The sequence below is a fragment of the Topomyia yanbarensis genome, chromosome 3, assembly GCF_030247195.1.
Source record: "Topomyia yanbarensis strain Yona2022 chromosome 3, ASM3024719v1, whole genome shotgun sequence".
NCBI classification, from domain to species: domain Eukaryota; kingdom Metazoa; phylum Arthropoda; class Insecta; order Diptera; family Culicidae; genus Topomyia; species Topomyia yanbarensis.
The window spans coordinates 271896436-271923900 of NC_080672.1; the positions used below are offsets into that span (position 1 = coordinate 271896436).

General features: G+C 37.1%; 1 protein-coding gene across 5 annotated transcripts in view; it reads right to left on the bottom strand.

Moving 5' to 3' along the window:
* Positions 1–26562, bottom strand: part of LOC131693149 (zinc finger protein on ecdysone puffs-like) — a 33276-nt gene extending 6714 nt beyond the window's left edge. For 3 of the 5 annotated variants that reach the window (XM_058980741.1, XM_058980740.1, XM_058980739.1), the window contains exons 1-3: positions 26429–26562; positions 16520–16818; positions 12347–12495 (exon numbers count right to left, since the gene is read on the bottom strand). In XM_058980741.1, the coding sequence (XP_058836724.1) occupies positions 12347–12495; positions 16520–16777 (407 nt within the window). In that variant the 5' untranslated portion in view covers positions 16778–16818; positions 26429–26562. Of the gene's footprint in view, positions 1–9814; positions 9901–12346; positions 12496–16519; positions 16819–26428 lie in introns of those variants that run through there. The other 2 variants (XM_058980742.1, XM_058980744.1) reach the window with 2 other exon arrangements.
* Between the last annotated feature and the right edge of the window lie 903 nt (positions 26563–27465).

Consider the following 27465-nt stretch of genomic DNA (forward strand, 5'->3'; position numbering starts at 1 on the left):
ACCATGATATTCGAAAAGTAGAGGTGATTTACCATAAAATGTATATTTGACCGTTCCGAACTGTTTCGCCTGACTGTACAGAACACATTCGTGACATAATTAAGCAAAAGTCTTTTTTCTTCTAACGGCAACAACAGGGCTTGTTCTATTGATCTGATTTCCTGTAATCAAAAAATGCTTGGAAGTACAGTGAAGACCCGATTTTATCAGCACCCGATTTTATTTTAATCCTTTCTTGAGCATATATTTCTTATCTTAGAGACGTTCACCCGAAAACCATTTACCAGAATGGACCATTTACCCGAATATCATTAACCCGAACAGACCATTTACCCGAATGCCATAAACTCGAATGGACCACTCGCCCGAATGTCATAAACCACATTCACTCAAATCGGTAATTGTCTAGTTTAGAGACTTTAGTGATAGAGGTCCAATTTCATTGCGGTTTTTTCCCAAAAGGGTGTATCCACCCGTCGGCGGAGTTATAAGCAAACCTGTGATCCTCTCGTTTGTCCGGTTTACTCAAACATAGGGGCTATAGCTAGTTCAAAGCCGACTGAGCGGCAGCGAAGTCGGACAGTGCACTGTAGTGCCTTGTGGCGTAGCCACATTAGTCAATTGTAGCTCATAAAGGTTATGTGGCGAAGCTAGTATGCTGCGGTTTAGCCACAATTACCGAGGTCGAGGAACCGGAGCGGAGCAAACCTGTGATTGGTATCCATTGAAACATAGGGGTTGATTCCATCTTTAAATATGAGCAGCTCTTTGAGTTTGTATACCAAATAGCAATCAAACTGGTGATCCACTAGTTTGCCCGGTTTACTCAAACTTAGAAATTGTTTCCTTGTTTTAAACATGACCAGCTCTTTTCCCATAATTACGGGTTGATTGCTTCATTAACAAACCTTTGGATCTGCATGCCAAATAAGTTTGCAATTAAACTGTTGATCCACTCGTCTGCCCGGTTTACTCAAACATAAGGGTTAAGCCATCTTTCAAAACAAGAGCAATTTCTGGACTCTTTATACCAAATAGCTCTCTACATAATATTGGATTTGGAGACAGCTGTGATAAACGTTGCTAGAAAAGTTTTTTCCGGTGCTGCTCTTCACGGATGATTCTTCCATCTAAACCAGTTTTTACAGAAAACTAAAACAATTTAGTCATCAGACAAAATATTCGGAAGCTCACCAAACACAACTCATTCACAAATAAGTTGTGGCCTTAGCTTCATCAAGGTATTCCAATGTCACTCGAAGAATTGAGGAAAAGTTGTCCAAAGGTTCTTGACGATTTTTTGGATTACATTAGTAAAAATTGTATTTTCGGCAGAAAGGAAGCTAACCAAAATGTTTCTCGATGACCGCTCTTTCCCCCCGCTCCGTGGTCAGTTTTCAAAAATGTACCATCAATAATGTGAAAGTCTGGCACAATAAATGGAACGGTTTGTTACATTCTATGGTGTGTTGAAGCAGTTGCAGTTTGAAGAGAATAACCCTAGTAAGGATGTTTTACGTACAATACAAGCGGTACCAACAGCTAAAAAGTCTAAAAAGAGCTCACGAAAGGACCTAAAACTGGAAACCCCAATTAAATCATATACGAACCAGGTGATTGGATTAACTATTTGAGTGGTATAGAGGTGTGCGCCACCCCAGAAGTAATACCGAGAGGTAGTTCTGGGGGGAACGATGGCAGAGCCCAATGGAGTTTAGTCGGTATTAATGACAGCGTCACCATTCGAGCCCGACTCGCCCCCAGTACACCCCGTGTGGTAGCTTGGACACCTACCAATAGCACGTGTGCTGGGTTAGTACGTAAACAGTCTTCTCCATTGTAAAAAAGAGGTGTGCGCCGCACCGCCGATTTCAGGTAAAAATCGGCGGCGCGCCGGCGTCACGCCGATGTGCTTACTAATTTTACATGCAATCGTCGGCGCGGCGCGGTGACGGCGGCGTGACGCACATCTCTTGACTGGTATAGCTTTAGTGTCAATTTCTTCATAATGAAAATTGTATTTCAGCTTAATAAATTAAATTTTTTCGATTGACATTTCGATGTTTTTCGAGTACAGGAAGATTCCGTTTTTGGCACGTTCCGTTTTTGGCATGCTCCCATTATGGCACACTCCGATTTTGGCAACATTCTTGTTGTACATAATAAGTCTTTTAAAACTGTGCAATAAATATTTTTTATATCACAGTTGGCTTTATTTCCAAACATGGAAGTCATATTAACCCTCAAAGGGGCAAATCATTTTTTTTTTAAATTTTGTTAAAATTGTCTCATAGTTTCAATTCATTACTGTGATAATTTTGAGATGTTTTTCGCAATGTTGTTTTGAAACAGTGTTATGCATTTAAGGGTTAACTATATTGTACACTATGCGTGTTGTGTTTAATGATCACAATAAGTATAGAAATGTATTATTTATGTATAATATAACTGGTAACAGTGTAACTAGTGTCTGACGGAATCAATTTTTATAGTAAGACCCAGAGCACTTTAAGAGTCAAGTGAAGAGGACTGCTACACTGCATAATAAGACTAGTTCTGGAGAAAATTTTCAATAGAACCTTAGTAACATTGCGAGCCTCTTTCTCTTCGGATTATTACGACGTCAATACAAAACTTGGCACTAAATTTTCAGTACATATCGAAAGCTGACCATGGTGCGTCCCAAAGACGTATTTGGGAATACAAAACTGACGGCTCCCAAATAGTTTGGTTTAGCTTTGGAACATTTGTTAGTTTTTTTTTGGCGATTTTTTTCAAATGAATGGAATTAGGGTGGTCCTTGTGGTTGATAATACAATATAATAACACAAATGAATTGAAGTTTGCTAAATAAACAAGGCTATCTATAATGGTTAATCTGTTATGATTTTTTTAAAGATTTAAGGTAGGGTGGCTCTTGAAAATAGGGTTGCTTATATTATCTTTTGATGTGTTAATTTCTCGCAAATGCATTGTTCTAGAGATTTTTGGAAATTGTTTTTTGGAGGACATTTTTACAGTAGCACTGATGTTTCAATCCCTTTTGTTTGGATAGTTACAAGTGATTTATACAGGTTTTCTTTAAACCTAACTATCTTCAAACATTGCAATTTGATTTTCAATCTATCAATTCCAATTGGAAGATCGACGATTGGTTAGTTATAGAGAACAAAATTTATGTATTTTTTAAAAGAGCTATGTTTTTTAACAAAATTGTTCATTAATATTCACGAAAGAAAAGATAACAATCCCAGGAGCGAATGTCATGATAACATTTATCACACTTTGAAGCTTTTTTTATTATTGCATTTTTTGCGAAGATTTAGGAATAAAACATCATATTTTTCATAAAAAATGTTAAAATTCATTTTCTCAAGTATTTTTTTAAATGTCATGTAGCGCCATCTACATAAGTTATAAAGTATACATGTCTTCAGTACATGTGTTATAAATATCAAACAAAAAAGTTTGCCGAAGAAAGTTTTTTGATAGAACACCTCTGTCAAAAGATAGAACTGATCTAGATCAGTTTCTACTCATCTAGATCAAAACCAAAGTTGTCAAAATAATTATCATTTCCATCTAAGATACTTTTCTAAAGGCACTAATCCTCCAGGATATATACCCAAGGTGCTAGAAGTTTTGAGCGTCGAAAATAGCATTCTACCCCACCGTACGACGTCTGAATTTGATAAAAACACGAATAAAATTGAATTTGCTTATTTTTTCATTCATCTCATTCGATTTAACATATGATTAAAAATCTTTGAAACATTTTTGAAATCGTAAATTGAAAATCTAAAGTTTAAAAAACCTATTTTAATCCACCTAGCGGTGCAATTGTGCCTTTCTCAATCATGAATCACGAGAATGTGTGCGTTGTTTATATTCATTAAAAGCTTTTAAATGCATACATTACATTTTATTATTGTACATCACATGACAACTATATACAGGAAAATAAATCAAAAAATTTGAAGAAGAAAAAACAGCCACGGTAATATTGAACTGAAAAAAGGTGCGAAATCGGCAAAGTCCCAAAAAGTCGATTTTTACAAAAAAAATTTTTTCGAAATAACATAAAATCTCGACGTTTCATGCATTTTAAAAATGTTTTGCATCAAAAATACGAATTCGTTTCCTGAAATTTCATGGGGTCCCCCCTTTGAAAAAAAAATTTGAGTTCCGGTTTATATGGGAATTTCATATATGACCGGACGATTTAGTCTATATTTCCGGCCCCATATAAGCGATCCGTACGAAATTTTATAAACATCTGTGGGGATATTATAGCTGTCATTTGGGACTAAGTTTGTGAAAATCGGCCCAACCATTTCAGGGAAACTGATGTGAGTTCGTAAAATTTGAAAGATGGCCGCTTTTCCCGGGCACTTCCGGAACCGTCTATGGTGGTCAATGTAGTCAACGAAAGTTTGGTTGGCCGTCGGTAACCTAGAACAGCAAATTTAAGTTGTTTGAGAGACATTTTAGCGAAATTTTTACCTTTTTTGCTTTCATCGGAGTATCGGTTTGAATCACAATTTGCTATGTGATCGCACGCCACAACCTATAACTCCGGAACCGGAAGTCGGATCGGGATGAAATTAAATAGCCATTTACGGGGACGCAATACTTTTCATTTTAGGCCAAGTTTAATCGAATCGGTCTAGCCATCTCCGAGAAACCAGTCACATCGGTTATTCTGAATTTAGATACTTCCGCCGGGGCTTCCTGAACCGATGATAGTGGCCAATGTGGCCAAATAGACTTTGAATGGATGTTAGTGACCTAATACTACAAATCGAAGCAGCTGTGGTCATATTTTCGAAAAAATTTCACCTTTATGCATTCATTGCAGAATTTATTAAAATCGACATTTTCTGCGTGTTCGTACTCATCACCCTGTAATTCCGGAACCGGAAGTCGGAACCATTAGAAATTCAATAGCAGCCTTCGGGAACGTTGCACCTTTCATTTGAGACTAAGTTTGTCAAAATCGGTTCAGCCATCTCTGAGAAAAATGAGTGACATTTTTGGTAACATACACACACACACATACGCACATACACACACATACACACATACACACACAGACATTTGCCGAACTCGACGAACTGAATCGAATGGTATATGTCACTCGGCCCTCCGGGCCTCCGTTAAAAAGTCGGTTTTCAGAGCAATTGCAATACCTTTCTATTGAGAAAGGCAAAAATTTCACCTTTTTACATTCATCGCAGAATTCGTTAGAATCGAGATTTAATGCGTGATCGTACGTATCCTCCTGTAATTCAGGAACCAGAACTCGGATCCGCACAAAATTCAACAGCAGCTGATGGACCTTCCATTTAAAATCAAGTTTGTCAAAATCGGTTCAGAAAATTCCGAGAAACCGATGTGGACAAATCAACAAATTTTGTTTTGTAACCATACTCTTCAATTCGTAATCCGGGACAAGATGTCGGTTGAAAATCAAATTCAATAGCAACCTATGGGATTAGTATACCTTTCATTTGAATCTTAGTTTGTAAAAATCGGTTCAGCCATCTCCAAAAAACCGATGTGGACATTTTGTTAACAAATCCGCACATACACACATACATACATACATACATACATACATACATACATACATACATACATACATACATACATACATACATACATACATACATACACACATACACACATACATACACACAGATATTTTGCGATCTCGGCGAACTGAGTCGAATGTTATATGAGACTAGGCCCTCCGGGACTCGGTTAGAAAGTCGGTTTTTGGAGCAATTGCGTAACCTTTCTATATGAGAAAGGCGAAAGAATAGTATTTAATTAGCTTAATCAGCATGAGTTCAATGTTATCTTCATGTGATTATATTTTGAAATGTTGGTGGAATGGGTTTAAAAGTGGAGGGAATGGGGGGTTAGTAGAGTGGGAGTGGAGGATGCGTCAGAAATCCTTCATTTTATTTTGGTATACGGGGTGGATGAAGGAAATGCGGGCGTGAGGGTGGTCCAAGGGGAGGGGAGTGATGAAGGAGAGAGGTGTAAGGGCAAGGCGGGGGGAGGGGCGGCGACGTAATACTCAGACTTGGTTTGAAAAAATCGGTTCAGTCATCATCGAAGAACCGATGTGACTTTAATTGTGGAATATGCCCGGAATTCCGGACTTCCGGAATCGTCGATAGTGGACAATATATTCAAAGAATGTTTGATTGGCAATCAGCGATCTAGATCTGCGATTAGAAGTAATTTGGTGACCATTTCAATAGTTTTTAGCCTCTGAGGTATTACGATTGTACCGATTTATATGGGAAATTCCAGTCTATCCTTACTAACACCCCTGTAACTCCGGAAGCAAGAGTCAGAACAGAATGAAATTCAGCAGCAGTCAATGGTATTACTGTATCTTTCATTTGAAATCAAGTTTGTAAAAATCGGTAGAGAATTCGTTGGGGAATGGGTGTGATATTAGCTTAGGAACTTGGCGGGTTCCCCGGGAGCGTCATGAACCGTCATAGGTGGCCAATGTGGTCAAAGCTGCTTTGATTGACCATTAGTGATCCAGACCCGCAAACTAGAGTAATGTTACATAAATTTTAATATGTTTTACATCATTTGAACATCATGGTGGTACCAGTTTATATGGGAATTTGCTGTGTGACCGCACTCTTCAACCCGTAACTCCGGAACCGGAAGTCGGATCAACTAAAAATTCAATAGCAGCTTATGGGAGCGTTATACCTTTCAGATGAAACTAAGTTTGCGAAAATCGGTTCAGCCATCTCTGAGAAAATTGTGTGAGTTTAAATGACACACACACACATACACACACACACATACATACATACACACACACAGACATTTGCCGATCTCGACGAACTGAATCGAATGGTGTATGACACTCGGCCCTCCGGGCCTCCGTTGAAAAGTCGATTTTTACAGTGATTGCATAGCCTTTCTTTATATGAGAAAGGCAAAAAAGGTTCCATTTTTGGCACGGTTCCGGTTTTGGCAACTGAAAAAAATAAAATTGTTGCCAAAATCGGAATCCTACTGTATATCGAATTCGGGCGAATGGTATTCGGGTTTATGTTGCATTCGAGCGAATGTCTTTCGGGTGTTCGTGGCATTCGGGTGAATGACATTCGGGTTTATGTGACATTCGGGCACATGCCATTCGGGTAAATGGCTTTCGAGCGAATGTCATTCGGGCGAGAATCGAATAACATGCGAAAACATAAATGACGCCGTAACTAATAAAGCTGATCCACGGAAACAGTTGAAATGACAGTCGTCAACGATGTTCTCTACCGTGCATCTATTTCACACAAGATAAGCGACCTCTGCAATAACATAGCAAAGATAATGCCCTATACCAATTGTACCCCCATACCTATTTGACCCCATTCTACTCTACATCTACTTGATTTCAAGAGTTATTTGAAACACTTGAAAAAAATGATCAATGTTCCCGCATTTTACGGTGCACATATTTCGAATACGAGCCTAAACATTTATTATCTGTGCCTAGAGTCGCTGCATGAATGGCCCAATTCAAAAAAAGCAGAAAAATATATTACTGGTTTTTATTATAGGGATTATTTATTGATTTTTTTAGTGAATTGTAATCGAATGTTGCAAACTTGAGAAATTTGTACAAAACACATTTGTTTAGATTTCGAAAAAAAATATCTCTAAAATAAGGCGCATTCTTCATTAACAAGATCTTGGTTTCGTTGAAGAAAACAGAAAAGAAAAAAGTATTTTAGTTACAATGTACGATAACAAGACTATTTTCGGTAGTTTTCGTTTTTCTCTTATATCAGGCCCTTTGGTTTAGGACAGTTCTTGTACTGAAACCCCCATATATTTTCAAATATGCAACTAAAGAAGTTTATAACTAATAAGGAGAGAGCAACGCACTGCTGTGTCCATGTATTCATAATGACCAAATCAAGTGGTCTCGCTTTGGCATATTGTTACTCATTACTTTGACATGTATGTAGTCGAGGCAGGGCCTAAAATTCTCATATCCTTTCAATGAACGATGAAACTCACTGGATTCACTTTCGTCTTTTTGCTGCCTCCTTCATTACTAAATACATACAAAGCAAAACAAAAAATCAGACGCAACGACTTTCGTTTTTCTATGACAATATGAAAATTCAATCTCGTTTTAACTTTAAATCAGCAATTTTGATCCTCATTTTAATTTTCATTAAAAATCGCATCATAGAACTGCGACTAAAACCCGGCAACAATGGGAAATCTGCACACCAATAGTGCTTCAGTCGTTCAATATCATCGCTAGCTTCTAATTCCACGAAATCGAACAACGACAAGTAAATACCGTTAATAATGTATTTTCGTTCGCCCAGCGCTACGTTCAATATTGAAGGGAGTAATGTCGCTCTCAATCTCAAAGCGAAAACGAGTGTGCGTAGGAAATAATGAAATTGATCTTACTCGTATGCTTTGTCCTAGGCCGTTGTCTCATTTTCATTTTCGCAAAGTTCCGATGCTTTAGACAGTAGCATCGCTGTCTCGTCATTTTCGCCTGATTATGGTAAATAAAAAAAAAATTCGACTCTGAGTCGAGGTAATGAAAGCCAAATTAATGAGGCAATAATGTATAAAAGCGAGATCATATCCCATCAGTTCTAACAACATTCGCCCTCTAATAGTTCTGATCTTTTGTGCAACTAGATCACATTGTGACAACACTGCCTACGACTAGCAGCTAACATGTACGCTAAACCAGGTTGGTTGGACTTTTAAACCTATTGCTTTGATATCAAAAACTAATTCGCTTTTTTATTTTATTTTTAGTATTGAATGTGTACTCTTCCCAAAAAAATGAGAAAAATTCGATACAGTTAGCATACTCGAAGAGATTCGACTGTCATTTTTATTCTTTTTACAAGCTTCTAGCTTACTGACATGAAATATTAACAGAAATTGCGTTTTTAAAATACCGCCATTGACTTTTTTGTCAAATTACAATAGAAATCAATCATTGACCCATTTATGCGCCTATGAAAGTGTAAATTCAACCATTTTTCCAATCGAATAAAAGATCATTTTCAATCAAACAGTGCAGATATGGCGCTCTTTCCTCATGCCATTAAAGAATTTAACAAATATGTACATACAGTGGAAAATATCGATTTTCTATATGGAGGTCGACAGCTCAACCCTTGTGTGCTTTACATATGCACTCGACTGTTCCTCGTATATACAGATACCGTTTCATAAATAATCGGGCAGTTTGCATACCGTAGGCATGGGATACGAGGAAGATTTTTCATTTAACAATGAAGGCAATGTGTGCTAAATGATTGATCAGTTACACCAAGCATCTAGATAGTATGTAATAGTTTGAATTTAGTTAAAATTAGTAAAATGCGTGCTTCGAAAACGTGTTGCAGTACGATTATGATGACTGTTGAGCGCCCGTAGATCATGAAACTCAGTAGCATAATTACGACATTGAAATTATTTACACAGTAACAGAAAAGCATAAAGTCATTTAAAAATGTTAAACGAGCGAGTCGCATTTATGCAAAGAATAAAGATATTTAGAAAAGAAAAAAATAAAGTGTGCGACTGAAGCGAACAAATGTAGAAGCGATGGTATGGTGAGAACAACATCGAACTTAAAATCAGATAGAACTACAGTGCAGAACGGTATGAAGTGACTATGGGATATATGTCATATCCATTGTAATAGCGCTTGGTTTGTATTTTTCCTTTTCTTTCACCTAGAAGAACGAAATAATGATGGGTACAACTTTAATCTTACATGTATTACCTGTTCTTATTTTTATTACTACTATTACTAGACTGAATTGGATTTCGTCTTTGATATCCAAGATTTAACCTTGAAATATAGTCATTCTGAAAAGGACAAACCGATAAAAGAGAAATATAGGACACAAATTAATAAGAATTTGGTTTAGAAATTGCATTGAAGAAGAAGGGAAGTAAACAAACATTTACTACTGCAAAATGGAGGAGCGTATTTTGACGAAGACAAAACAAATTGAAAAATACAGCGGTAGTGGAAAAAGAATTTGATCGTCGAAAACAAAACACGTTTTGAGATTATTGAATTTTCTGATCTTTTTTCATGTTATCGGGGAACATTCAACAGAACTACTTGAAACGTTCAAAAGCGCGGTCCTACTTAATTTTGCCTAATCATTTAATTGAATCGGAAATCCAGTATAATATGTCTAGCTGCTATTGAACAGGTAAACGGCTTATCTGATTTGTGGTTGAAATAAAAGGTTTACTACATGTATAACTGAACTCAAATCAAATTTGTATGAGATATTTTCTGCTGATTATGATAAAAGGAATCATATCATGATTGAAAAAATTTATGCACAGACGAAAACTAGTTTTAAATTATTATGTCTAACATTTTTGTATAGTAAATAGTTATAATTTTGAAGCCAATATGGGTGTACTGCCCATTAAAGCATAAGAGTACCACAATCAAAAAAAACAGCAAGCCGAGAAAAAACTTTGTTCAATATTTCCATTTTCATTGAACGTAAGCGATGTTTTGGAATTTCTCTTGATATTTTCTAAACAAACATTTAGTAGTATTATTTCTGCACTGTGAATCAACGGTGATTCAGAATACAAACCAACAGATAATTTATAACAAATATCCATATGGAACTCTTATGCTTTAATGACTGTGGGTGTTGTTAAAAATGTCCTGCCAATTTGTCATCGTTGGCGCTGTGATAAGCAGAGATGATCGACCAGGAACGGACTGTAAAGTATGCCTTTGGATGACAACATAGTACACCGAACCTTGCAAATAGCCGGGTCATCAATGAAACAGGTGTGAAGGTATGGATAATTTACTTAGATAGATTTAGTAACATTTACTCTTTAATTAATAGCATTATACGAGAATTTAGATATTTAAATTTTAGCATCATTCATACAAAGTCGATAAAACTCTTCGCTTTGTCTGATTTATTGTTCAATACCATTATTGCTTGCAGCATTTTTTTGGTTTTCCGAATACATTCATTCATTCAAGTTTTGAAAAGGGTTGACGTGTGGTTTCTACCAGTCAAATGAATAATTGTTCGCTCGAACAAGGAAAAACTCAAAAATAACGAAAAAAATCAGTGTTAAAAATTTCGATGAAAAACAATGTTTGATAACTAACAGCAACTTGAACTTTTATTCCAAATTCTAAGCACACACGACATATTAAGGACAAATTAAGAAATTCCTGTTAGCTATAAGGATCCCTATGATTGAGGATCGCACATACGAGTGGCTTACAAAGCCAGCAAAAACTAGCCAAACACAAAATCAACAGGGTGTATGTTTTTTAATCCAAGCTTCAATATTGATGTCGATTCTGCCCCGAACAGAGACAAATAAACGAAATATAACTATTAAAAAACCCACCTTGCATTGTAAAACGAATAGCTTTTTCGGGGAATATTATTTCCAACGTTGTTATTTCTCTCAATAAACTGATAACGTCAAGGCTTAGAAAATTCCCTCTGCTAATTTAATTTCACATCCAATGGGTCAATGATTGATCGATTAATTCCCCAGGCATTCCATCAAAGTGGCTATTTAGTAATGCGTTTGTTAAATAATATGAATCTGCCCTCTAGATACTGTACATATACAAGCAAATCACAATAAAAAATATCATGGGACTGTTGCTGCTTTCGTTTACCGTCGCCGCTCTTCCGGCATTGAATACCTATAATCCGCCAATCCTGGAAGTGAAGCGATCCTCATGAGACATGCCAATTGAACTAATTTAATTAATGAAAGCCGGTTTTCCCGTGTCGATCTCTAAGAGCACAAGAGAAAAAAAATTTAATTTGTAATTAGTTTCAAAGGCCACACGAGCTAGTTGGGAAACGAAAGCAACAACAGTCGTTCAGAGGTTGGATTTGCATTTTTAACCGTGTATTACGAACCGACTAAGAGAATATTTCGTGAACCTAAAATCAGCGATAATGAGCTCATTGCTTCGTACACAGGTGTGTTCTTTCAGTCAAAGTAGAATAAATACGGACATGAACATATGCAGTTGGTATTTTTGTTTAGGAAAGCGGGTTGCAGCAACTGCGACGAGTTTGCTTCAGTGACTGGTACATTACTAGTAACACTGTAGTAACAGAATATGGTTACCCGTCGCATACGAAGGTCGGGAATGACCTGCACTGTAAAAAAGCACTTCTTCGCTGGTATTTCGTACCATAGTAGTAGCCTGCTTGAATATCTTTGGGAGAGAAAAGCTGAATCGGAAAAGAAGTGTTTTTTTGGAAAATGATTGAAAATCTCTTACCTCTCTTTCTTGCTCGAATCTTTAGCATCTCTTTCTTTGTGTTTATTATGGGAATTTTTGGCCAGAACATTCTTGGAACGGGTGAATGCATCCGGTTTACGAATGCCACCTTTATAGGGGCCGTTATTACGGTTTTTGCCGTACCGATTCTGAATGGAAGAGATAGAGAAAACATCGAAGAGAAGAGAATAGAAGAGATATTTTATGGAAATCTTTGGTGTGTGTTTTTTTCTGTTGGCTTGCATTGTGTTCGTAGTGGTCTAACATCTAACGGTTTTCGCTTGGACGACTGAACGATGTTGGGGAAATTGAAGTTGGAGCGTCTAGAATTGTTTCCAAGAACACAATGCTGGGTTTGTTTTCTTTATACGAGAGTTTTGAAAAGAATAGAAGAAATTAACACTTTGTTCTTGACATTAAGACTGAACAAATACTTAAGATATATTAGAAACATTGTTACTATTAGTACTCAATTACCATTAGAGAAACGTAATGTAGGCATAACTGTACTATTACTAGCTTAGCTTACTTGAACTTAGTTTGATTTAAGGGTGGTTGGGACTAAACAAAATGTACAAAAATAAAAACTGTTTTCCTTTGTTTTTGAATGTAGCAAAGATTTTAGTAAAAATGGAGTTATTAAATGAAAGATCAGAAAATTGAATATCTTGATATGGCCGAAACATAAACTAAAAGCATGATCCGAGATCGGAAAATTCAATATCACAATCAGATGTACGCTCACATGGATTTCACGTTTGTGGGTATGTTTTGATTCTCTTATCCGGTAACAAAAAATATATCTGCTTGGCATTTTATGTGATACCGAAATTTGATTTGAAGCCAGTCTTGTATTTGGTCCTCAAGCTGAAATAACAAATATGTCATCTTCTGCTGCGATGAATTAATAATAAGTAATATTTCCAAAAACTCGATAGGTACAGCTTCGTCGCTAGTTAGTTAAAATCGTTGCATGTATCTTGGCGACAATGATGGAGAAATCGGGATTGTTCCTCTTGAGACCACAAAAGGCTCTGAAATTTTTAGCGGCGGTAGGTTTGTCCCAGACTTTCCGCATCACATAATTTTAAGGTCCTAAAATCCATGATTAACTAATGAGATAATCCACAAAGTATTTCACGCGTTTAAGGGAAGAGTGAGTCGAGAAAAATGGGACGATCCAGTACGAGGAGGTTCGAATTATTAACGCAGAGAATGTGTCAGAACGAAATAGTTGATTTTAACTATGCCTATCTGCAATTTCAGCTAACCGTCTATCTTTGCACAAAACAGAAGTAAAAAGTCGCTACGCTATGTGCATCAGTGAAGTAAGCCAGCGCTTTGTTCTACATCCAGTGCACAAACAGTATTATATTGTTGCCCCCAGCTGCACAGTGAAATGAGTCTATCAAAGGAAACAAAAGTACCCGTACTACGGGATAACACAATTTAAATCGCCTTTAAGATAACTCGTGTTAGACCCACAGTTCAGGAGGTGAAACAACTAGTTAAACTAAAACTGAAGCCCAATCTCGCAGAAGTTACGCACATTCAGCTACACTACGTCAAAAACTGTCTTTTGATTACGTTTAGAAGTTTAGCACTGGCAGAAAATTTAATTGCAAAGGACAACTGCAACACGAGATCGAATTTAATAACACAAGAATGCCCCATGTATATGGAAAACGACATGGTGGACGTTCGTACCCATGATTTGGCACGCGCGCTAAGGAAGACTATCGCGAATGACTAAACCAATACCTTCTTACATGACAATCGAATACAAACCACCGAAGGAAAGCGTAACCCCAACATGCCAGTTCTGAAACCAGAGAGCTCACTACAGAAAAACGTACTCCAGAGCAACTAATTAAAACTCATCTACACCAGCAAACTCAAACAAGCATCCACCGACACTTACAGATAAACCAAAATCAACGACCCAATTAACCAATAATGAAGGGACATCCGCTCCCAAACCATCAACTAGCTTCACCAATAAAGATGCAAATTCCGATGAAGACGGATTTACAACAGTGACCCGTAAGAACAAGAAACAAATAAGATTCTCTGACCGTGTACAGCAAGAAAGCAGTACCGATGATGACAAGGACGTGAACGATAACGCGAGAGAAGGCAAACTGAATAACCCCCAAGCTGCGATAGATAAGGCAACTAATGCTTCACCACCAAGGAAAAGGATCTCAACATGCTGCAGCAAACTGCATCAACAAGATCTGACAGACAGACATTCTTAGTATTTTTTATTTCTACTTATTGCAAAACACTAACATTTATACTGGCACTACATATCAGTCTTCTTAATATGTAGTCTTCGCTGGTATACTAATCACAAAATTGTCGAAAAACCGTAAACATACCTATTGCTTCCAAAATTGTCAATCTTTTGAGGCCAAAAAAGGAACTCAAGTTAACACTCTTAAGCAGCCCGGCAGCACAAAGAGGATTGTTCCATTGATCTGTTTGAAATTGTAACAGATCAGACGGGTAAAGAACAGCAGATAAGCCTAACAAATGGGACGACCAATTAAAGTTGAAGTTTAAGAAGATCTGACGAGTTGTCATGTTCTGAGATTGGAGATTGGAAACCTATCTTAAACCGAATGGAAGATATTACTGTTCTGATTGCAGCCTCTGATCTTGAACAACCGAACAACATTTAATCGACAACCAAGATTAATATAAAATGTCCCCTCTGACGAATAGCGATCGGATAGCGGAACACTCAGGTATAAATTAGAAACTCTTAAAGATAACATTTGCTATGTCTATAGAAAAGAAGGGGAACGACAACCCAGTACAAATGATTCTCGAAACTAATCCGACGTGTACAGAAAGGCGAGGTGCACAACGTGCATGGTGAAGACCTAATTGAAGAATCTTCGTGTACTGCGATGCTGGCGACAAACAGTCATGGGCAGGAGGAACTGGAGATAACATTGTAATACAGTCAACTATATCACAGCTTCTAACTGAACGCAGTGATTGAATGGCAAGTAATGTAATGGTTGGCAAAGCAAACAGCAAGATCACGGACCTCACACCTTATAGGATCAGAGAAATATAACAAAAGAGATCGTCAACAACTTTTGTAAAAATAATCGGAGTTGACAATTAAGTTACTGCTGCGGATGAAAAGGCAAAATAAAACATTGGTAGAAATATAGAGACGACACTGCAAACCTAGTTCCTTATAAGTTAATTTTGTTGTCGAATATCAAATTCATTGACAAGTTTTAGCACCACAATCACAAATGATTTCCACGTCCGGAGTCCATCCGTCAACCATAGAAGCGGAATCCCGATTTCGAAAATAATTCTAACAGATCTTATAAATACAGCGATCAGCGAGAACCCTTTTAAGAAATTTACTAACAACTACCTAAACGACAAAGAGAATTTAGTTTTCCACGAAAACATTGCTATGTGGGAAAGGAAGTAAAGCGCTGCCGATAGACGAATAAAGATTCACTACGAGAATCAAAATATCACATCCACTTAAAAACGTATGAAGACCACAGTTGGTAGCATTTATTTGCAGTTGGGCATTTGCAGGTTTTCAATCCCAAGAAAATCACACTTTCTGCTATAAGAAATGGTTGACGCATGAAATCGTTTGTATCATGTGTTTATTACTTGATTCATTTTTCGCAATTGCTGTAAGATTAAGTATGACAAAACACGTTTGTAGCAAATGACAATTGATACAGCACTGTTATGCCACACGGATTAATATCAAAACATACTATGTGTACCGAAAAATGTAATGCACTTTTCGCGTGAAATCCATCTGATTTTCATCTTGATTTGTTCGAATCTTCGACACCGGCAATCTACAAACTCTATATCCCTATGCTGCCGACGTAGTTAAGTAAAATCTGTACACAAAGGGACAACTTACAATGATAGTAGCTAAACTAGAAATGATAAAAACAGATACAAAATAACCCAAAAACGGAATCTCTATCGAGCTAAAGCAACCGGGTATCAAGCAGTGATGCCTCAACGAGGACGTAACCCCTTGCAATGCAGACTTGATTTTCCTTCCTAGATAATTAATCCGCCCCGCAGAGGCACCACTACCTCTATCCTCGAAAGTAATGGAAAAAGAAAACTATGCCAACAGCCATTGCCGGTACACGCAGTACTTACGCGTATGAAGTTGAATCCATTCATATCGTCGAATCGGGACGATTGGACGCCGTCCAGGAGCGACGGCGGAGCCTGGTTAGAGCTTTGATTGCGGAGTAAATTATTGATCAGACTATTTGCTAACGTGAGGGCGTCATTGTTAGCACGGCCCCCGCCCACACCCGTGTCCCAAGGATTGATTCGGCCAGCACCGTAGTTGTTGCCGAAATTGCCACCACCACCTCCACCATTGCGACGGTTGTTGTTGCGGTAAGCCATTGTTGCGCTTGGATAGCTTCTTGTTTCAAACTTCGGAGTTTCTGTCGGAAAAATAGGAGAACAATATTAGTTACTCTGTAGCCAAAATGAAATCATAGTCTAGGCACGGGTGTGATCCACTTGGACGTGAAACAAATTCAGTAAAAAATAATGTAGGCATGTTATTACCAAAGACGATGTTTTAAATATAGACACGCGGTGAGAAAACAGTGAATTTGGCTGCACAGTTTACCAAGTTATCTGGTTTCTTGCGCCATCATAACAGGGTGAGAAGATAGCGTGACGTAGTCTTCGATGCGAATCACGTTATAATTTTTGCTGATGTAAACTATGCAAACTATGAATCAAACATAATCCGACAGAATCACCTACGTAGTCCAACATATCAGGAAGTTTACCATTGCACAGTGTTTTAAAACCGTCGTTTTCGTGCTCAAAATTAATAGCGTCCAAACCGTTGACTTTAGAGGTATAGTTTGTTCGGAGAAGTTGTTGTTCTTATGATTGCACATCCACGGGAGTATACTGTGCAGTGATTAATTCACCTATAAGTGATATACGAAATTTATTTTCCGAACTAATTAAGATAGAGACTTTGTGTCTTCGGCAAAGTTGTAGCAAATGTTACTATAAAAGAAATTGCTGGAGACACCATACATCTATCTTTAGCATTTTACGAGTTCTGGAACATATTACATGGAAGACCCCTTAAAATTAGTTTTTTTATGATAACTTTTTAAAACATTCTCGTATCTACTTGGAATCTTCCACAAAGTTATTTGCGATATCGAAACACATATTTTTGCCGAACATAGTTACTTCCTATCTGTTGAATTTAAAAAGATATTCCAAATTTTGCGATTTTTTTGGAGTAACCTCCACCTTAAATAATTCGTTAAGGAGCAAAAAGGAGCAAACAACATCATAACATACTGAAAGTACTCCCCGAGTGTTATGTTCAATACAACATGCCATCGCAGTGGTATAAAATGAAATATTCAAGCGCACTGCGATAAGTAACTTCATCTTTTCATGGTAAATTGCATAAAACATATTCATAGATATCCAAAAAAGGAAAAGGGAACTTTGACCACAAATCAAAGTACGAAACGTAGCATATCGTGCGTTCGAGAAGTGTGTCACGTGATATTTACACAATCAGTGGATACTGGTAAGCTTGAAAAAACGATGGAAATCCCACCAGAAGGTTTATTAATGTCTGTCGTGACGTTTATAATGGAGCTTGATTAACGTCACCTGTTCACAATGTGGATCCTGTCGTGACTGAAGCTCGGGGATGGCTAAAAAAAGCATAAAACGATTTTTAGAAGACGTCAAAGCACTTCTAGCGGAAGAAGAAAGCTTTGAAGATGACGGAGAAAACGATTATTAAAAATAGATTTATTTATCTATTTTATAATGAAAATATCGACATTATTAAACACATCCAAAACTTCACTTTGATTTTTGAAAGGCAAACCATATGCGTTGCATGTTATAGGCGAACGTGTTCTATGCAATTTACCATAAAAACATGAAGCTGTTTGTCGCAGTGCGCTTGAATATTTCATTGCATACCACTGCGATGGCATATTGTATTGAACATAACACTCGGGGAGAATCGCGTCGACTAACAATCAGGCCACTGTATGAAAGTAAAAAGCTAGTACTTTCAGTATGTTATGATGTTGTTTGCTCCTTTTTGCTCCTTAACAAATTATTTAAGGTAGAAGTTACCCCAAAAAAATCGTAAAATTTCGTATATCTTTTTAAACTCAACAGATAGGAAGTAACTATGATCGGCAAAAATATGTGTTTCGATACCGCAAATAACTTTGTGGAAGATTCCAAAAAGATACGAGAATGTTTAAAAAAGTTATCATCAATGCATTGGTATTGATAAGGTTTCGGCTTACAGTTGAAATTTTATTTATGAAAAGCGTGTTTATAATCACCATAATACCACGATTACATTTCGAATAAATCAACGCTTTTTGTGAAAAGGGCGATACTTACAAATGTAAACATAAGGCTTTTTTCAAAGATGCAAATGAGGGCTTTGAAATGCAACAAATTAACCTAAAAATTTGGATTCTACGATATTGCTTTCTTAAACTACAGCAAAAAATACAACAGGCGAAACTGTATTTTTGTTTGTTTATTTAAAGTTTCGCCCTTCACGCTCCATGCAAACAAACAAGGCGATACTTTTTTGCTAGCAGTTTAGAGGCGAAACTGTTTTTTTTTTCGTATTTTTTTAGGATTATCAAGCTGATACCAGCTGTAAATAGTAACATTGATCGCTATTGAAAAAACCCGAACGAAATCAGTGGTGTAAAACGGTAGTTATTGTAAAAAACGTAAGGGCGATACTTCAATGCTGATAGGTGGGATCGAAAAAGTAAACAATCGCCAAAGGGGCGATACTATCATTTTGTCGGCTTGAATAGCAAAAACAAATTTTAATTTAATAATTTCAAATACTTTATGAAGTTCTGGGTTTCGATCACTGAATCATGCAATCTAGGATGTAAAAAACACAATAGTTCTTAAATAGGAAATAAAACCATGTCTGGAAATATTTACTGTTGATTTTCTTTGAATGGTGTCACTGCTAGTATCGCCCTTTTCAAGAAAAAGCGTTGAAATGTATAAGCCAAATAGTTTGTATAGTTGAAACGAATAATTGCAAATAAAACTAAATTTCCAACTAATTCCTTTCATATTTCGGCACCGGAAACGTTTTTCCGTGAATAAAATTAAATTTTTATGGAAAGCTACGACTCATTCGCAAGTGTAAAAAACAAACTGCATCACTTTGGCAGCTCATGAGCTGAATCATAGGTGTCGCATAACCAAGTTGAGCTTTGCAACAAATCACCAATTGCACTCTCGTGCCATTTGTCGCTCGACATCCAGCGCAAGATCGCGAAATGCAGATTTAAGCCAATATGCCAAATTTCGTTCGACCGTATGCTACTGGCTCGAATAGGTCATTAGGCCGAATTGGCCGCTAAGTCGAATGGGTCAATGGGCCAAATAGGTTATTAGATCAAATGGGTCATTACGCTAGCTAAAATTGCAAATAGAGCAACGCTTTCTGATGATGCTGGGTCTTTGAGTCATTCGATCGAAGGACATTAGGTGGAATAATAATTACGTTGAATGACCATTAGGACGAATGGCCATCAGACCGAATAGACGAAAGAGAGTGATAAATTTATACCCTTCGTAGAAGTAATTTGAATTGTTTTCTGCTTTGAAATTATATTAAATTAAGAGAAACCATCAAAATAAAAATTTGTTTACAAATCTTATTCGCCCTTTTGCAAATTTAACAAGGAAATGCAATTTGAAAATGCGATTTTAAGGCAATTTCAATACTAAGATAATTTTCTGACGGCGGAATTGGTTGTTTTTCGCGTAATTCTAACATGGTGGTTCATGCTTGACACAAGCTTAAAACTGTTTTTTTAGCAATTCGCGGGTTTTAGCTAGTATTTTGTTTGTCTAGTGCACTTAATTTAGGCAACGAATGCGGGAAAATGCGAAATCGTGTGTAAGTATAGTAAACAAGACCTCTGACCTACAGTCTTAACGAACGTCAGATTGTGGTAAGCTTTGATGTGCAATACCAATTTCACTTCCCATTGTTTAGTGGTGATTACCTAGTATACTGATAAGTCTATGTGAGTAGATAATGAATCCGAAAATAGGTATTATTTATAATTTTCATATTGAACAATTAAGTGCGATTAAAAGGCGCGTTGCGTGGGCGATTTGGCAGCGATTTGAATTCGGATAGGGCAGCAAAAAAATGACGGCGGCAAAGCGCCCAAATGTTGCAATTGAGATCACCTCCAATTTGCCGGCAAATTGAAGGGCAAGTAGCGCATCCAAGTTGGCAAATAGCCCTCCGTTAGCCAGCAACTTGCCCTTTTGACTGCGATTTAGTACCTACGTAATCTTGCTCGCTGTATTTTTATCGACGTGATGGAATAAACAACATTGACACCAAATGCGGCTACGCTATATTGCCTCAATTCGGGTACTATCTGACATCACTCCGCACCGTCATACTTAAACTATAACAGGTTTGCTTGCGTGGGACCGCCGAAGGATCAGCGGCCACCTCACACGCTTTCCTCGGCGCATTGGCACGAAATGGTGTCTACTGATGCCGATGCCACTATTTTTCACAGAAAATCGTACAGTTCAACTAAAAATGTCTTGCAAAATCTGTCACTTAACTGCATCCTCAGTCATCTAAATTTTGCCTACTTTTTAGTCATCATAGAATGTATATAAACCAATTTTTGTTAAATTTGTGAATGACACAAATTACTGAAATTGATGAGCAACAACTTCTATAATTTAAAATCTGGCAGAAGGAGAGGCCTTTTTGTCTGCAAGTTGAGAAATGGCTATCTGGCTATGCCTAATAAATCTGGGATAATGGCATCCCTGCGCATTGGAAGCCTTAAACATTAAAATATAGACTAAATATTACTTAATGGTTTTCGGCCTTGAAACTATTCAGCCTAATGGCATTTGGCCTAACTGCCTGACACTATTCATCTATATTACACCGGCTTTTAAGCGTAAATAGAAATGTAATACAGAAAGCAGATTTCACGAGAACACAATACAAATTTTATCAAAAAATTCTATGTTTGAACACTATAGGGCGGAACAAGCCGTGAAACCGACCGAAAAAAATACCATAAATGAATATTTTTGGATGATTTTATCTATTTTAAAACTCTTGCTTTTCGTCGTAGATAGCACCATTCATAAATTACCAACCCAACCAGCCAACAAAATCGATACTGTAGAACTTTGCGGCAATTAAAGCATAGTAACATTCATAGATTACGTAACGAAAAATTGACTCCCCCTCCCCCATGTAATAAATTGCCGCAAATTTCTCTATCCCCATCCCCATATATCACAACATGTCACGTACCACCTCCACCCCCTAAAAGCGTTACGTAGTTTATGAATGGTCCCAGAATACGCTATTGGTCGGAATCTTTTTGCCTTAAAAATCGCATAAATGATAGTATTGCCCCTCTGACGATTATTTACTTTAAGGTTGGACAGAGAAAGGGTAAAATTCGCAAACGAAAAAAACAGTTTTTTCCACACCGTATGTCAGATCTTCATAAAAATCAATCAGCAGTACTGTAACATACTTCTACATACGACACAATTTCATCGCTTTTTCTTGAAAAAAGCGTTTACTAGCAGACATCATTCAAAGAAAACCAACAGCGTATAATTCCAGAGGTGATTTTGATATCTATTTAAAAACCATTGTGTTTTTGCATTTTTACGCAGTTTTTTACGCGAATTTTCGAATTTACGCAGTTTTCATTTACGCTGATTTTTAAATCTACGCGGTTTCCATTAACGAGGTTTTCATTAATGCGGATTCTTTAATTTACGCGAATTTTGAAATTTACGCGGTTTTCATCCACACGGATTTTTAAATTTGCGCGGTTTGTCATTTACGCGGATTTTAAAATTTACGCGGTTTTCATTTACGCGGATTTATAAATTTACGTGTAAAGAAACCTGCGTGTATTTAAAACTATTAAATTAAATTTTGTGTTCACTATATTAATTCATTAAATTATAGAGCTCTTTTCCGGCGATTGGTAACTTTTTCGGTCATTGAAGTGTTGTTAGATTTTTTACAATACAGTGCTGTTCGAAATAATGGCAGCGCAAACGGTGTTCAAGTAGTGTTATGGATATGCATTTTTTACATGTTTGTATACACTCAGGTTTTTTTAAGCGGGGGATACATGCCGCGTAAATGAAAACCGCGTAAATGAAAACCGCGTAAATTACAAAATCCGCGTAAATGAAAACCGCGTAAGTTTCAAAATCCGCGTAAATGAAAACCGCGTAAATTTCAAAATCCGCGTAAATGAAAATCGCGTAAATTTCAAAATCCGCGTAAATGAAGATCACTTAAATTTAAGAATCCGCGTTAAAGGGAACCTCGATGATGCATACCGCGTAAATTCCAAAATCTGCGTAAATGAAAACCGCGTAAATCCGCGTAAAAATACCGCGTAAAAAAACTTGTGTGTATTGTATTTTTTCAAGCCAAATAATACCACTTTACTAAATGTTAGGCCCTCTTTTCGACGGTACAATTGGTACACGGTACGGTATCCGCCTCGCGTGATGCTTGTTTAGAGCGCAGTAGTATATACGGCCTCTAGCAAAAGCAAGTCTGGATAAACATGTGAAAAGGGCATATCGCAAATGAGAGCCTCTCTGTGTTTACTTTCTCTTCCATCAATAACTAGGCCACTTTTACGTTTGCTCCCTAACTCTTAGCATAATATGCTAGACGACATCAGAGTCTTTCGATAGCATAATTCTAGAGAAAATTTAGAATAGGACGTAAGTAACAATGAGAGATTCTCTTTGGGGTCTTTCTCTTCTGTTCATTATTCGGCCATTTCAACATTTACTACTCTACTCTTTGCATAATATTCTGGTAAAACCCGTCGGCTTTCGATATGTACTGGAAAATTAGTGCAAAGTGTTGTAATGACGTTGTAACAAACGAAAGAGAAAGTAAACAAGGAGAGGCTCTCAATGTTATTTACGTCCTATTGAAAATTTTCTCTAGAATTATCTACTGATGTTCTGTGCAACTTCAGCTAATCCAGATCGATAACGGAGTAGCAACCCAGGGGTGGTCGCACAAGCTGAAGCTCAATGTTGCAAATCTTTCTTGAATTTCCTCGAAGATGTAAACGAATATTTTGCATTCGACCCATCTGGCAATAAGTATGAGCTCACTTTCCACCGATAGTTCCACTTTTTTTTGTCCAGTGCTATGCATTGTGTATCTTTTTAGCAGAACACTTCAAAACTTCCTGAGTTTCACGGTATGTTTTGCTACTACAGTGGAGGCCCGATTTTATCAGCCCCCGATTTTTTAGTCTTTTGGCCCGATATTATCAGCTTCATATGAAAATTGATAGTTGGTAGTTTGATGGGCTCTAGCAGACGAACCAAGTTGAATTCGAGTAAATCCTTTCTTGGGCATATATTTCTTATCTTAGAGATCCGAAAAATGCAAAAATAAATCCCCTTAAAGGGAACTTAAAGTAAATAATCAGAAAAGGTTGTAGGGCTATATCTAAGGACCAAAGAATATTTTAAAAGCTTCGGTTTATTACAAAGGCAGAAAAATATATGTCCCGATTTTATCAATGTACCTGTTTTATAAGCTTAAAATTCGCCAAGGGGCTGATAAAAACGGGCCTTCACTGTATAACAATCATCCGTTTGATGAGATTACGCTCCTTCGACCCCCAATTATTCCAAATGGTGGAGCGTTTCACTCTTCGTACTATGTCACTCACAAAAACACACAATGTTATTGGAGAGTAGAACGTATCGGAGTATTCTACATCAAACACGAAAAAATATTAGCACCGCTATTTCTGGCCAAACATGTCAAATGGTCCTAAGTCCAAATGACAGTTTCTCTTTGTTTACTTTCTCTTTCGCTAATAAGTCGGCAGTTTATACGTTTGCTACTCAACTCTTAGCAGAATAAGCTAGTCGAAATCAGAGATTATCGATATATCCTGAAACAATATTGAAAACTTTTAAGATGACGCCGTAATAATTGAAAGAGAAAGTAAACAAAGAGAGGCTCTCATTTGCACTTACGACCATTTGACATGTTTGTCGAGATTTTTTCGAACAGCGCTGTAACTCCCGTATTACACCATCGCTTTCATACGTATTCTCTACGCTGGTATCAGCTTGATGATCGTCAAATACCAAAAATCAGATTCGGCTCTAAACTGGTAACAAAAAAAGTATCGTGTATCGCCCTTATTGTTTGCAAGGAGCGCGAAGGGACGAAACTTTAAATGAACAATCAAAAATACAGTTTCGCCCGTTGTATTTTTTTGCTGTAGTTTAGGAAATCAATACCGCAAAAACCACTTTTTAGGTCAATTTGTTGCCTTTCGAAGCCTTCATAGAAAATGCCCTATGTTTACATTTGTATGTCTCGCCCTTTTTACAAAAAGCGTTGACGCACCTTACGAAAAGTTAAACCATACCTTTCCGTTTCTTACATTTTTGCAAGATCGAGAAAAACAAGTATTCAACATTTTATAAAACAAATGTACAACTAACAAAATGAACGTAGATTTTTCATTAAAAATATCACTCCTTGATTCAAATGGCTGATCAATTATTTGCTAAAACCAGGAAATGAAGCAGCTTGACTGCGTCTTTCCGTAAAAAAATGGCTGACTATACTGTCATAACGGTCATCTTCTAATGAAATATGAGAAAACGTGTACAATGATAGAGAACTCTTCACCAACTAACAAACAAACCACGCCAACAAACTTTCACGCTGAGTGATCACGACTAGAGATGTTCAAGCGTCGAACTCAGAAAATCTATCAAGACCAACGCAGCTGATCCAGATGAAGCACACTTGAGCTAATTTTCAACCCATCATTCTCTAGAAAAAATAAACTTGCTTCATCGATTTAATCACTATTCTGCAATACTCCTGAAAGAAATTGCCTCCCCAATGGGTGGGGGAGTAATCAAACAGTAAACGCACACAAACATTACCGGCCGGTTTCAGATTGTACTGTCGCGAAAAAAACAGCATGAAACTCACACAGCGCCAGTTGGATTAACGTTTGGAAAATCCCTAAAACTCCGGTAGATAGGCAGCCAATTTTTATGATGGAAGTAATTTTTGAGAATTCTAATATTCTAACTCTAATTTTTGGTTCTGACATATCCTACCGAAAAGTGAAACAAATTTTAACCGGTCATTTGCTAAAATATCAGCTGCTGCAGGTCGGTACGAAAATGAAGTTATAAAGCGGAGTAATTCGAATAACTGTTTAGCAAACATTTTGTAACAAACATATGACTGACGAGATACATATACCAGTCTCTGGTCAGTCATATGTTAATCAACCAAACGAGATAGCACATACACAGTAACGTTCGGTCAGTTCATAAACGGTTCTATTTAATCTTCCTTCATCGATTTATGTTTGACGGGACTGTACAGCAGCAAGCAGAGAAAAATGCTAAGGTTTTATACATTTTCTTCTAGGTACCTAGAATGCACTAAGCCGAGATTTAATCGACCACCAAACTTGATATTACAATATGTAGGCAAATAAGATTATCTGTAAATTTTACCATATCATGAATTCGCATAAAAGCATAAAATGCGAGAAAAATCTAATGACAAAAATCGATTTTTGCTTCTCCTGTCTCATCGGCGAGGTGGGATTACGCCCCAACTTTAAGCAATATCTAGTGTCCACTATAGAATTCCTAGTTTATATAGAAATCCTAGAATTAAGAATTCTAAAATATTTTGCACCCGGCAGTAACTGCGTCTGAATTATATAGCTTGAACGTCATCAGTTTTCATGATGGATGAAAAATTTCTCGCAAATGGAGGCCATCATTGCAAATTTCGATTGACTGCGAGGTTTTTTCCTGAGGAAATCAATCAAATTTCGATACGTTCAGTCGCGATTTACAAGTAAAACTCATGATTTTCATCATCAACCTAAACTTCTGCATGTTTGTAGAATATATTGAAATAATTGTACTTACTTCTTGACGATGAAAATTCACTAGAAAAAACTGAGACACTTCCTTGAAATTTACTTTGAGAGAGAAAAGGTACTTGACACCGTGAAAGAACAAAATCAATTGAAGCCGGAATGAAGCTTGCAAGTAACCGGAGCCGGTTGCATCCAATGATAAAATCCAAGGTGAAGAAAGAAACTGTGTTTGATTGTGTTGGTTAGGGTCGTTACGCGTTATGAAGCAAAATACATTGTGTTACATAGCGGTACTTGAGGAGCACCCGCTCGACCGTAATTACATTCGCTGCGCTCTTTGTTTACATGGATAATCAGCTGGTATCGGTTTTATCAAAGAGAATAGTGAAAGAGACGAAGAGTGAAAATCAGTCAAAACGGCAACATTCCCTTTATGATGATTTCAACACTAGAATTTTGGCAACCGCTTCCACAGGCAGCACTTTACATGACTCCTATTATATTTTGAAAACAAACCGTATGTCGATCGTTGGATTTGTTTATCAAACGATGCGCATTTCGAAACAAAGAGATGACATAATTCTAAAGCTTGTTTTTACTCATACATATACTCTAGAATGCACCTCACAATCACGATTGAACCAAATTCTGACGAAAATTGAAATTTCTTTTTTAATAGATGTACAATACTTATCTCCTCCAACTCAGGCATGAGTAATGTTTATTTACATTGCACGATTGGTCTGCTTAATAAGGTATTTGTGGCTTCACTCTATTCGTCTCTTTCCCTATTCTCTTTGGGTTTTATAAAGAACAGCTGATCAGGCTACTGAACAAAGAGCGCAGCAAATGTCATTCCGTTCGAGGGGTGCTCGGAAAATACCTGTATGTAATACAATTATTTTGCTTCATTACCCAAAGCACACTGCAAAAATAATGTACCCATTACTGCGTAGAAAACTACCCACTTTCAATAAAAGTGGAATACGAATAACGCAAATAATTGAACACGTTTAAAATAGAAAAACTCTAGAAAGAGAACTGCGGAGACTCCATTTTGGATCGATTGGATTCGTGTTTAGCTGT